This window comes from Salvelinus namaycush, chromosome 1 (assembly GCF_016432855.1).
Source record: "Salvelinus namaycush isolate Seneca chromosome 1, SaNama_1.0, whole genome shotgun sequence".
Taxonomy (NCBI): Eukaryota; Metazoa; Chordata; class Actinopteri; order Salmoniformes; family Salmonidae; genus Salvelinus; species Salvelinus namaycush.
The window spans coordinates 52,746,084-52,759,384 of NC_052307.1; the positions used below are offsets into that span (position 1 = coordinate 52,746,084).

The 13,301-nt window shown below is 42.0% G+C and overlaps 1 protein-coding gene across 8 annotated transcripts; it reads left to right on the plus strand.

Annotated features, from left to right (window-relative positions):
• Positions 1–3,801: 3,801 nt before the first annotated feature.
• On the plus strand, positions 3,802–12,200 carry LOC120045379. Of its 8 annotated transcripts, none has more exons than XM_038990256.1 (5): positions 4,045–7,745; positions 7,859–7,918; positions 10,294–10,455; positions 10,845–10,942; positions 11,175–12,200. In XM_038990256.1, the coding sequence occupies exon 1, from the start codon at positions 4,556–4,558 to the stop codon at positions 6,767–6,769; it is 2,214 nt and encodes a 737-aa protein (XP_038846184.1). In that variant the 5' UTR covers positions 4,045–4,555; the 3' UTR covers positions 6,770–7,745; positions 7,859–7,918; positions 10,294–10,455; positions 10,845–10,942; positions 11,175–12,200. The 8 variants fall into 8 exon arrangements, 4 of the variants coding, with proteins under 4 accessions (XP_038846184.1, XP_038846190.1, XP_038846198.1 ...); XM_038990262.1 differs by having other exon boundaries at positions 10,845–10,937; XM_038990270.1 differs by having other exon boundaries at positions 10,294–10,445.
• The last annotated feature ends 1,101 nt before the right edge of the window (positions 12,201–13,301 follow it).

The window sequence follows — 13,301 nt, forward strand, 5'->3', positions numbered from 1 at the left end:
CCAGACCAACGGTCTGAGAGGACATAACACTACCCCCTGCAGCTGTTAAGAAGTAAATCTTAGCAATCCCAAGTACTTCTTTGCCGCTGCCACCACGACCACTATTTTCTGTGACTTTTGATCCAGTTCTGCAGTACAATTGACAACCATGGCTATAAATGCTAAAAAGCCCACCTTACTGAAGCACATATTCTTCCCATCACTCTCTCTTGGTCTCTGCCTACTCACAGGAATCCTCTCAGGATCCCTCACTCTGTACCCATCTTTCTCTACCACTCTTCACTGCTTTGGCATACAACACTTTCTGTACTACTCTAGGCCGTTATTGTAAATAAGAATTTGATCTTAACTGACTTGCCTAGTCAAATAAAAGTTAAATACATAACCCTGGCAACCTCAATCTGCCTTTCTCTCACCGGACACCTCTGATCTCCAGCCCCATGGGCACCCCCACAACTAACATGTATAACTATTTCCACCGATACCACACATTCCATCGTCTTATGCCCTCCTGCACACTTTTCACATCTAGGCATCTCCCTCCTACACACTGCTGCAACATGCCCATAAACTTGACACCTAAAACACTAGTATTTTAAGGAAACAAAAGCTCTCACGGTATAACTGACACTTTCTACCTTGACCTTATCTGGCAAAAACTCAGCATGACAGACAAAGTCTTCTGTTTCCCCACACTCTCCACTGGATCTACGTCTCACCTAACTGTGTGTGTCACAGACACCGGGAATCTTAAGTTTCAACTGCTCCTCCTTAACACTTAGTGTCGACCCCGTTATCACTCCTTTCATCGGCGCCCTGCTCCTGAGAGCAAAGCAAGTCCCAATTTTTGTCCCTAATCGCGTAATCCAGATTACCCGCTCCCTCTGGGTGGAGGAAACACAAATCTACATGAGTCCACTCCTAGTTACCTTCACCAACTCAACAGTTCCCAACCTATCCTCCCCCACAGCTTGACACCACATATGGATCAGCCAAAATGATCAAATCTCACTCCCACTGGGCCAGAATCATCCTTATCATTCTCGGGACGAGGCCCAAACTCGGCGGTCCTCACCCTCGGCAGGTTCCAGCTCTGAAATACTTGGGCACGTATCCCTTTTTTTGCACTCGACGCCAACCTTCCTCACCATACTGCTTCCCTCTACACTCAACTTCTTCGCAGCAGTCATCACTGCACCTGCCACAGTTGTCATCCTCACTCTCGTCACATTCAATTTCCAAGCTTTTCAAAAGTTCTGAGATTCTCCATTTTATATTCACTCAAAATATATTCCACTTTGCTCCTTTTTTTCTTGTCCACCATCATCTCCTTCACCAGATCTTCCAGAAGGCTTGTGCAATCCCCCACTCCATATTTATGCATAATATACACTGCTCAAAAAAATAAAGGGAACACTTAAACAACACAATGTAACTCCAAGTCAATCACACTTCTGTGAAATCAAACTGTCCACTTAGGAAGCAACACTGATTGACAATAAATGTCACATGCTGTTGTGCAAATGGAATAGACAACAGGTGGAAATTATAGGCAATTAGCAAGACACCCCCAATAAAGGAGTGGTTCTGCAGGTGGTGACCACAGACCACTTCTCAGTTCCTATGCTTCCTGGCTGATGTTTTGGTCACTTTTGAATGCTGGCGGTGCTTTCACTCTAGTGGCAGCATGAGACGGAGTCTACAACCCACACAAGTGGCTCAGGTAGTGCAGCTCATCCAGGATGGCACATCAATGCGAGCTGTGGCAAGAAGGTTTGCTGTGTCTGTCAGCGTAGTGTCCAGAGCATGGAGGCGCTACCAGGAGACAGGCCAGTACATCAGGAGACGTGGAGGAGGCCGTAGGAGGGCAACAACCCAGCAGCAGGACCGCTACCTCCGCCTTTGTGCAAGGAGGAGCAGGAGGAGCACTGCCAGAGCCCTGCAAAATGACCTCCAGCAGGCCACAAATGTGCATGTGTCTGCTCAAACGGTCAGAAACAGACTCCATGAGGGTGGTATGAGGGCCCGACGTCCACAGGTGGGGGTTGTGCTTACAGCCCAACACCGTGCAGGACGTTTGGCATTTGCCAGAGAACACCAAGATTGGCAAATTCGCCACTGGCGCCCTGTGCTCTTCACAGATGAAAGCAGGTTCACACTGAGCACATGTGACAGACGTGACAGAGTCTGGAGACGCCGTGGAGAACGTTCTGCTGCCTGCAACATCCTCCAGCATGACCGGTTTGGCGGTGGGTCAGTCATGGTGTGGGGTGGCATTTCTTTGGGGGGCCGCACAGCCCTCCATGTGCTCGCCAGAGGTAGCCTGACTGCCATTAGGTACCGAGATGAGATCCTTAGACCCCTTGTGAGACCATATGCTGGTGCGGTTGGCCCTGGGTTCCTCCTAATGCAAGACAATGCTAGACCTCATGTGGCTGGAGTGTGTCAGCAGTTCCTGCAAGAGGAAGGCATTGATGCTATGGACTGGCCCGCCCGTTCCCCAGACCTGAATCCAATTGAGCACATCTGGGACATCATGTCTCGCTCCATCCACCAACGCCACGTTGCACCACAGACTGTCCAGGAGTTGGCGGATGCTTTAGTCCAGGTCTGGGAGGAGATCCCTCAGGAGACCATCCGCCACCTCATCAGGAGCATGCCCAGGCGTTGTAGGGAGGTCATACAGGCACGTGGAGGCCACACACACAATACTGAGCCTCATTTTGACTTGTTTTAAGGACATTACATCAAAGTTGGATCAGCCTGTAGTGTGGTTTTCCACTTTAAATTTGAGTGTGACTCCAAATCCAGACCTCCATGGGTTGATAAATTTGATTTCCATTGATAATTTTTGTGTGATTTTGTTGTCAGCACATTCAACTATGTAAAGAAAAAAGTATTTAATAAGAATATTTCATTCATTCAGATCTAGGATGTGTTATTTTAGTGTTCCCTTTATTTTTTTGAGCAGTGTATATTGCTTCCTTTTTTTCTTGTCCACCATTTGACTGCATGTCCAAACCTGAACAAACTCGAATTATTCTTTGGCAGCTGCTATGTTAGTTCTCTTAACCTGCTATGTAAACATTAAGCGGACCCCCGATGCACCCTACGGCCGATCTAAGCAATAACGGAGCGCTGATGTTACACCCATCGCTGTTCACTCCCCCCTTCGTTTGCAACGGAGATTTCAGACACACTCCTAGCACAGATAGAACAATGAGCCAGATATTTCACCAGATGTATGAATGTGAAGCATCCGGTTGGCGTTTCCACTCACTACCAAATATGGTGACCAGAGGAAGCACAGTGGCCGGCAAGTGGGAGAAGATGGAGAGTGATGGATTTTGGCCCACATTCTGCAAACTTTCTCATTGAAGAAATATTTGATCACCATACAGTTCTCTTTTGCCCAAATTATAATCTATAACAAACAGAGTGGACTGCGTTTTGTAGACTTTACCCTTAGCCAAAGTTTAAAAAAAAATGCGTTTAGAAGAACTGCCAGGGCGAATTGAGTTATTGCACATCAAGGCAGGCCTTCCCTAAAGGAAAAAATCTAATAAATTATAGAACGCGCAAATAGGATCTCACTATCTCGTGCTTGACTCTGCCCACCTCCTTGTTCTATGACTAATTTGATCCAATTGGAAACTACAGGCTCTATATTGGGTTAATTATACAAAAATATTTGCTCCAAATATGCAGTTACCCGTTATTTGAATCTGGAGCGAGAAAGACGAACCCGGAATCATAACGCCTGAGTGAAGTTTCCACATCCGGTTTTCAGCGGAAAAGGAAGCTAGTTTACGCGGAAACACAGCATGTCTACGTTTTTTTGTGACTAAGATTTTAGCCAAGTGTCTAGAATGATTTTCTAAAGCCTCGATACGCAGCGTCGAACTCAAAGCATTCAGTTTACATTTTCGGAATAAGCTAACCAGTTACCCACCTGGAAGTACTTTGCCGTACGACCAACTTTTTTTTCCTAATTCCAAACTGTCGTATGGAAGGTTTAGGGGGACCTGCAAAATCAAGGTAGTTACAGTAATTGCTAACTAACGTTAGCTAGCTGAGCTACTCTTATTTGATCTGAGCCACTAGTCTATGACAAACAATAGGCTACTCCATGTACAGATAATTCATGTATTGTAATCAATGCGCCCTTGCAAGTGGCATATTTGCCGTCAATATAGACTTCAATACATAGCTAGTTAGCTAGATGATTTGGCTACTTGGTGGTACTCACTATTCGTTTATGTTATGTGCCAAGTCTCATTGGATCTAACATTACTGCAGTGAGATGCAAGTTAAGATTGTCAGGTAGCCTGAGGCTAGGGTGGACTCCCTTGGTCAGTTGGTATAGGCCTAACAATACACTTGGAATCAACTGTAGTTACACCACTATCTAATATTACAGAACGTATTTCCTCAGAATCTTCCCATTTTCACTGTTGTAAAAGGGCGTTATCAATTTGGAAATTACTAGGTCTAACCAAACTAAATTTAAGTTGACCCTGGGTGTCACCCAGATAGCTAGTTTAGTTGGTGTGAGATGGATGTAGATATAAAGCCAGAGGAGGATGAGGTGGAGCTATCCCCAGCTGTCATTGGGTCTGACACTTTTGATGCAGGTTATTCATATACCGAAAATGGATATGACACAGCAAAACAACGGCTTATTTGTAATCTGTTAGAAGATACAAAATCAAAAATGAATTCAACAAAAGTTGGTGCTCCACTTCAAACAGCTGTAAATATGGGTGGTAAAGGTGTTGTTCATGTTCACACAGAACAGGATAGCCAAAGCACCCCTGTAGGGAATTTAATCAAAGAGGAGTCATGTTTTTACATGTCACCCAGTGATATTCAGATTGGAAAAGTATGTACCTTGTCTCGGTCTGTCCTGGTCAGCAACATTAAACAGGCAAATGTGATGCCCTTTGCAGAGAAAGTGGTGCAAAACTGCTACCCCTTGTGCAAAGAAATAGGTGTGGAATTTGATGTGAGATCCAAACCACCATCCAAAACAAAACTTGACTCACAGTTACTGACTAATGGTGTAATGTATGAGGTTCATAAGTTTGCAAAAAATACAAAAAGGAGTTATATGTATACTGTCTATAATATTCTGAAATATAATTTTAATGTACACTTTCAAGGTCAGAAACGCTGTCAAAATGCCATACATATTGCATCTAAACTGAAACGAATGGCCAAACGGAAACATGTCGCAAATAAAGACTTTTCAAAAGAAGTGTTTATAATACCGCTTGTGACTAGACAATACAAGAAAAAAGAAGCTACTCCACCTGCAAGATTGTCAAAAAGACAATTGGATTTGAAAGGGATACAAGAGGCAGATGATACAGAGGAGAAGATGAACTGCCAGAAGACGGTTAACAAGACCGGTTTGAAATATCTGATCGCTGATGAAAGGACTGTATGGTCTCTGCATGCTGAAGAGATCATCTCTATCGAAACAGATGAAACTGTCAAGCTTGGCCAAGATAATGGACCCACTGACTTCTGCTTAAAGGAGTCTGACGTTCACTCTGGGGTCACAGAGCAAACCCCATGCCCAGAGAACCACCAAGTTGACATTTGCAGGAAAATGATCAATGAAATTGTTACGAGTGGTGAAATGCAACAGATGGGATGGATTTTTGTAACCTTTTCAAACTGTTTTGGTGCTGGGACTGGTTCCGAAAAGAAATTTGAACAAATCCTCGCTGAATACAGATCAGACATCCTACCACTGATAGTTGAGAAACATTGTGGCTTTAGTTCCTCTGAAAAGACAATGATGTGCCTTGTAAGTCAGCTCTTCTGTGGCTTACATTTGATTGATGGCTTAGCTCACCAGGCAAAAACAACTCTTCTACTTTGGGAAAATATGATTTTAGGAGATAAAGAAGTAGGAGTCCATAGCTCCCCTAACATTGGGACAACAGAGTTGGAGTCTGGAACAGTGCGTTTGGTGAGTTCTGTGAGGGATGCTGTGCAAGAGCTTGGATGGGCAGAGGACGGTCAGCTTGTTCCGTTCGAAACCTTTTTGACCAGCAAAAAAGAATTTGATGAAGTTCCTTTGTCTCTATCCATTGGACACAGAATTGATGGTCTGTTTCATAATTCTGCTGGGGTGTATAGCATCCATGATGATTTGGTTGAGTTTACCAGTACGTACGGAGCTGAGAGTAGTTTGCTTGCCACAGTTGTTGCTGATTTGGAGGTTCAACAGTTCAAGGCCGGATGCAGAGCTCTGGGTCTGGTTTCCAAGCTGATCATTGATCCTCTCTGGAAAGCCTTAACTTTGAAGGGAAACGTGTTGGAGATGGAAGAAAGATACCAAACCCTTGTTACCAAACTCAAGGAATGGCAGGAAGATGGGAGAGGCCTTGTTAAAGGAAATGCATGCTTGTTTGATGACATTGAGGTACCCAAGAACCTTGTGTTTGACAGGCTTACCATGTGGACCGACACAGACTTTTTTGAGTTGACTGTTCAGATTGTTGAGTTGATCCTAGCCAGTTTTCTGAAGGTTTGTTCTATGATGCTTCCAGTCGATCCAGAGCTCCTGTCAAAGAAAAATGATAGATTCAGGAAGGATTTGGCTATATTAGATCAATTGCAAAAAGCAAAGTCAAATGCAGTCAGTTATGCCATTGAAGGTATGGACATGTGCAAGAAGAATCACACTTGGGAATGGCTGTCCTTTTTGGATGAACCAAAAATAGTGTCAATGATGAAAACATTCCAGACAGTGTAGGCAAAGGAAGAAGAAAAGCTCTCTGCCACACCTGCAGAAGAATGGAAATTGTAAAGGAATAGACATGAGACAGGATATGTCTTTTTTTTTTTTGTTTTTTTTTTGGTATTTATCTATTTACTAGTGAACCACAGTACAGAACCTTTTAATAGCATTGCATCGTTCAAAAAATGCATGAATGTGCTATTTTTTCTAGCACCTTAGCTTTTGTGTTCAGACTGGTGAAAGATAAACAGCAATGCAACCTCAGATGAGTTCAGACAAGTAGATAAAAGTATAATATAGTTACATTATATACCTATTTTGTGGTATACTGTATAGCCTAAATATGCTCAAACGTGGTGTCAGTAAATGTTGAATGTCGAATAACGCTTATCCATTTGGTACCACGTGAATGGTTCCACGTGCTTACCTGTTTTTATATTGTTTGAAATCCAATGTAGAGGTTTTTCACGAAGTGTGCTGTCAGGAAAAGTGTAGAGGCTTCGTCACAATAGTTGAATTTGCAGATTCCCTTGGCCTTCTATTCACTTTTGATGCCTGTTCTTGTTTATGAAAAAAAAGAACATGGTCTTTTTGAAAGGAGACCAGTCGTTATTTTAGTGTTATTAGCTCATTTCTGGACCATTTTTCCCCTCACTTTTTTGTATGACCATTGAATTGCCTACTTGAATGGTCAACTTAAATAGAAACAAGATGGAGAGCAAGGCTCTGAAAGTTGTCAACTTTTCCACTGTTCAAAATGAATCATGCTTTATTTTTTTAAATACCTTTTTTAAAATCATATTTTTGTTATCCATTTTTGAGAGCCTGTTTTATCTCTATATTTTTGTTGGAGATCAAGATGTTTTCATTAGGACAAATGCACACTGGACTGCAGTGCTTTTCTATGTGCTGCAGCATTCAACCTTGTACATTTCTGTAGACTTCAGGAAGAACATGCTTTTATATATAAACATCAAATAATTTGCAAAAGGTGAGAGCTTCATTCACTTTGAAAACTATTCACTGTTTCAATTAAGTAGCTATTTAGTTTCTTCTGTTTTTTTTGTTTTGTTTACTATGACAATGCATTCTGTCTTTCTGCAGGCCGAGTTCCAGGTTTGATGTCCACCATGAGAGATTCTTATTGAAGTTGAACCAGTGACTGTGTGTACCAGTGTTTCCTCAGGAAATGTTGTTAGCTGTGGGGGAAAAGTTAGCGGGGGTGGGGGGGTTATGGGGACCTCCCTGCAAAACAAAATATGTGTAAGTACTGTGAACCTTGGTTCTGGTGACTTTTTTTAAGGAAAAAACTCAAAGGGAGAGGGACAGAGGATCTACTTTCACATGTAATTGTTCTTACTCGTTTCATTGCAGAGAAGTCCCTCTCAAAATTAACGGAAGACACTGGTATAGTCAGTGTGATTGCTGCCAGCTGGCTTAAGCAGGGGTAGAGCTGCCCCCACTCATCAAACTGTGAGGCCAGCTTTGTCATTGCCGTCAGCTTGTCCAACCCCTGAAATACATGAAAAACTAAAATATGTACAACATTAAACAAGAGCCAACAGAGTGGTAGTTCAACAGGAAAAAGTGTTGGGCAACACTGGCCAAAAATGTTCTCATCAAAAGATTGTCACACTCATGCCATACCTTGAATGCTTCAACTAGCACATGTTGCTTGTAAAAGAGGGCCACTCTTGCAGCACAGCAGCCTCTGGCTCTTGCAAGAACTGCCTGGAGAGGAGGGTCAGGTTAAAGGTGTTTATTCTGCATTACGAAATCCTCGTCGACCCACTGTGCTGTCAGACTCCGCATGCTCATGGGGCTGACATCGCTGGTCCAAATGTCATTCGTGAAGCTAATAGCAAGTAGCTCATGGATGTGCGTTTCAACAATACTGTGGAACTCCGGTAGGGCAACATCTGAAAAATAGCGCCTACTTGGTAGTGTGTACCGGTGCTTGAACCAGTTCGGCGAAAGCCTACAACATCCACGACAGAGAACGGTTGATTGTCAAGGGCAATGAATTCCATTATCTTGGCGTTAATGGATTTCGCCTTTGAGTTGTCTCGCTGAAATTTTCTTAGTCTTTCAAATGACTGCTTGACTTGAACATGTTTAGTTGTTGGAAGTGTGCTCTTAGTTTTGTTATGCTTTTGTTCTAAGTAGGAGGGGGATGCACTTTCAAATGAGTAATTAGGTTTGTGGTATTGAAAGATTTCACTTTCTCCCCTCCTCGGGAAATAATAGCAGCACAAACGTTGCATATGGCCTTTTTGTTATCTTCCTTTGAAACTTCAAATAGATCCACACAGCTGACATTGTGGGCTTGGTTAGGAATGCTGTGTTGCATGTGTAGTGCTGTATTTTTTGTGGCGTCATTACGTCATCTAGATACGTTATATAGGTATCCACGTCAGCTTTGACATCGGTTTTGCACATTGGCGTTAAACTAGACATCGGGCCGATGTTGGCATTTGTAGCTAATATCGGCCAATTCCGATATGCTTACCGATATACCGTGCATCCCTAGAAATAATAGAAAAGTGAAACATGTAATAATAGATACACAAGGAGTAACGATAACATGGCTATATACAAGGGGTACCAGTACCGAGTCGATGTGCAGGGATATGAGGTAATTGAGGTATATACTGTATGTACATATAACTAGGAATAAAGTGACCGATAGTAAACAGTAGCAGCAGCGTATGTGATGAGTTAAAAATAAGTTAGTTCAGGTAGCTATTTGGTTAACTATTTAGCTTATGGCTTGGGGGTAGAAGCTGTTCAGGGTCCTGTTGGTTTCAGAATTAGTGCATCAGTACCGCTTGCCGTGCGGTAGCAGAGAGAACAGTATGACTTGGGTGGTTGGAATCTTTCTTTGACACCACCTGGTATAGAGGTCCTGGTATGGAGCTCGGCCCCAGTGATGTACTGGGCCATCTGCACTACCCTAGCGCCTTGCAGTGCCATACCAAGCGGCGACGCAGCCAGTCATGCTGTTCTCAATGATCCGTCAAGACTGCCATCAGTATTTTTACCTGTACAGTGTAGAGTCAACCATGTGGTGATATAAAACATTCCACATTGTTCCTCCGATTTATGTATCACTGGTGGGGAGCCAGTTTCTGGATCAAAATATATGCAAGTAATGCTGTGACTTGGGATTTGATATCTTTTTACAATGATTAACACTGTCACTAGACCGGAATGAAGTGGATATTCATATCCTCTCATGACTGGAGGTCAATGAGGTATTCATTTAATTTTATTAATTTGCTTGATCTAATAATTTCATACATGTGTATTCACAGGTGATGCGTGTGTTTCTCTTTCAACTTGATGCATGCTATTTGAATCTGGGTGTACAACAGCTCTTTTCGGGGTCCAGTTTGTGATCTCCAAAAATGTATTAATAGTGACTTTTTTGTTGTGAGTTTCACTTATTTTTTTGTGCTGTCTACTAACTTTCCTGCCGGTTTGAATATTCATGAATCATTATGATAATCTTTGGCTCTGCTCCTTATGTTTATTCACAGATCCTCTGCTTGATACAATTACGGGATGTGAAGTCTGATTCTGTCCTCAACTTGAGGACCTGTTCTGAGGATGTTGGACACCACTGTTGCACCTTCAGCCATTTATCTTTTTCCTGTCAGTCGATGGGCTGACTGACCTCAAGGCGCAAAAGGTGTTTTAAGGTTTGTCGTCAGACACAAACTATTCAGAGTCTGTTGGGAATGACAAAGATGTCCAGTCATTTATAATTATTTCTAATGTATGACAATAGTAGTTAAACACTAGCACTACTCAAGAAATGATTGAACTACATATTCCGTGGCGGCAGTCAGCCTAGAGGTTTGAGATGTGGATCAGTTACTGATGCGTTGCTTGTGTCATTTCCCAGCTGACCTCTATGTACTAGTGTTGTGCCTTTTAGCTGGGCACATATTCCCAAAAATGTTCCATGGTTGGTGTGCTGCGGCTGACCTGGTGCCTCTGCACGTGTGTTTTGGGGGGTTGGGAAAGGCTAAAGACAAAGTTCAATTTCTGGGGGAAAAGGACAAAGCATTATCCTGTTGTATTTTAGGTATAGGAGGAGGTCTGATCATCTAGCCTGGTGCAGTGGGGTGTTCCAGGTCCGCAACACTTGAGGAGAAAACCTCTTAATCACGATGACACGGTAAGGTAAGCTTGTGACTGTACGTGTCATAATCACTGTGGACCTCTATGAATCATTACTTAAATAGGAACAATATACTGTAGCTAGGGACAGTTAGCTGCTTGCACATACAATAAATAGTTATACAACTTTCTACAAATGATCTTGCCACTGTAAATGCTCAAAAACATGATGGTTCTTATCACACCGAAAGCGCACTTGATGATTCAATTATTTGTGTTGCTCCTTCCTTCACAGGTCCTCTGCTTGCCATACTAGAGGGACATAGTCTGTTTCAGTCCTCAACTTGCAGACCTGCCCTGAGGATGTTATACACCACTGTTGCGCCTTCAGCCATGTTGATTTCCGACTGGTTGTCTTTGGACTACATGCCATGGGCTGACTGACCTGAACCTTTACCAGAACAGAAATACACATTGGACTACTCTCTGATTAGTTATGAGGTCACAGGAAATGGACTCATTACTCAAAAATCATTGCAGCTCACTTGACTGCATCTGACAGTGGATAGCAGAGCTCTCTGGTGTTTCACCATTTGAAATTAAACAACAAAAATGTAAATTACCATTGTTTTACACACTTCCGACATATCGCAGCAGTAAGAGTAGTATTCTACCCGACTCGTATAAACAACATCCTTGAGTGTTTTCGTTGATGAATGTATCTTTATAAGATTGTATTCCTTTTTTACCTGTAAAAAAACCTGTAGACATGCATGATCCTGTAAATATTTTCAAGGAACATAAATCTCACTACTTGGTATTTTTATATGGGGATTGTGAAAAATATATTTGTAATGTAGTTTTGTATGGTAATTGTAAATCAAAATAGTTTTCATTGGGCTAGTCCATAAGATTTTTGTTAGGATTTGTGTCTTCACCAACTGTTCTTAATTATGCAACCTTTTTTGTCCAATTATCTCCACGTAATACAGCCAGCTTTTCCATTCTTGGTTATCTGCCTCTGTAGCCTTTATCTAAACTTTCATTTTTTGTATTACTTTGTTATTTTTATTGCTACTGTCTTCACATGGAGATGTTAGTTATGGGTTGATGATTCCAATTTGGCAACAGGTGCTTGGATAGTTGGGATTAAATAAGTATTGTTACGGTAATACAAAATGTAAATATCGGTCCCACATTAAACCAAGCACTACATTCAGAAATAATTTGTAGAGTACGGCATATGGTTCTAGACTATTTGTGAAGTATTTATGTAGTGTTTATGAAGCCTTTATGAATGCTATTAAAATTATAAATACTAGTATTATTAATAGACTATTATATTTGTTTGGTGTGTTAAGTGAGCTAGCAAGTGTATTATGGCATTTAGGTGTTATGGATAATAGCTCTGGAGGAGAGGTCGAGCCATAACAAAGTAAACACTGTTGCCTCCAGTACGATAGGTGGCGATATTGCACTGTTTATCTTGACTGCAAAACAAAGAAGCAGATGTCCAATCTGAAGTATCATGGGTCATTGGCTGCATACTTGGAGTGTCAAAGTGGGCGTGTCAACAGAAGTGGGTGTATGGAAAGCGAATCAGCTAATTGGGCAGATTTGTTGCCACTCGACCATTTTGTGTGTGGGCTGCACGACAAGTAGATTGTTGACAACCGTAGCATTTTAGCTAACCTTAATACTGTCATTCTCCTAACCTGCCATGTTAATTATCCAAACCTGCTACGCATTTTAGCTAAGCCTAACATCTTTCCTAACCTTAACCTCATTCTACTAACCTGCCACGTTAATTATCCTAAACTGCTACCTTCTTCTTTGGGATTTGTTTGGCGGATCGCATCCAACTTTTAAGTGCATACACCACCAACTACTGTACTGGTGTGTGTGAGGACATTTACAGTCTAACTACATTAAATTATTTGATATGGTAATACAAACTTGTGAAAAAGGAAAATTTCCCTCCCAACTATTAACCCTCTCAAAAAAATACAAAAATTAAACACCACCCCATTCCACTATTTAATTATATCTAGTCCTACACCAGACCTAACCCTGCAGATGTTACGCAGTAAATCCTCGCAATCCCAAGTACTTCTTTGCCGCTGCCACCACAACCAGTATTTTCTGTGACTTTCGATCCATTTCTGCAGTACAATTGACAACCATGGCTATAAATGCTAAAAGCCCACTTTACTGAAGCACATATTCTTCCCATCACTCTCTCTTGGTCTCTGCCTACTCACAGGAATCCTCTCAGAATCCCTCACCCTGTACCCATCTTCCACTACCACTCTTTTTACTGCTTCGGCATACAACACTTTCTGTACTACTGCAGGCCATCATTGTAAATAAGAATTTGTTCTTAACTGACTTGCCTAGTTAAATACATAACCCTGGCAACATC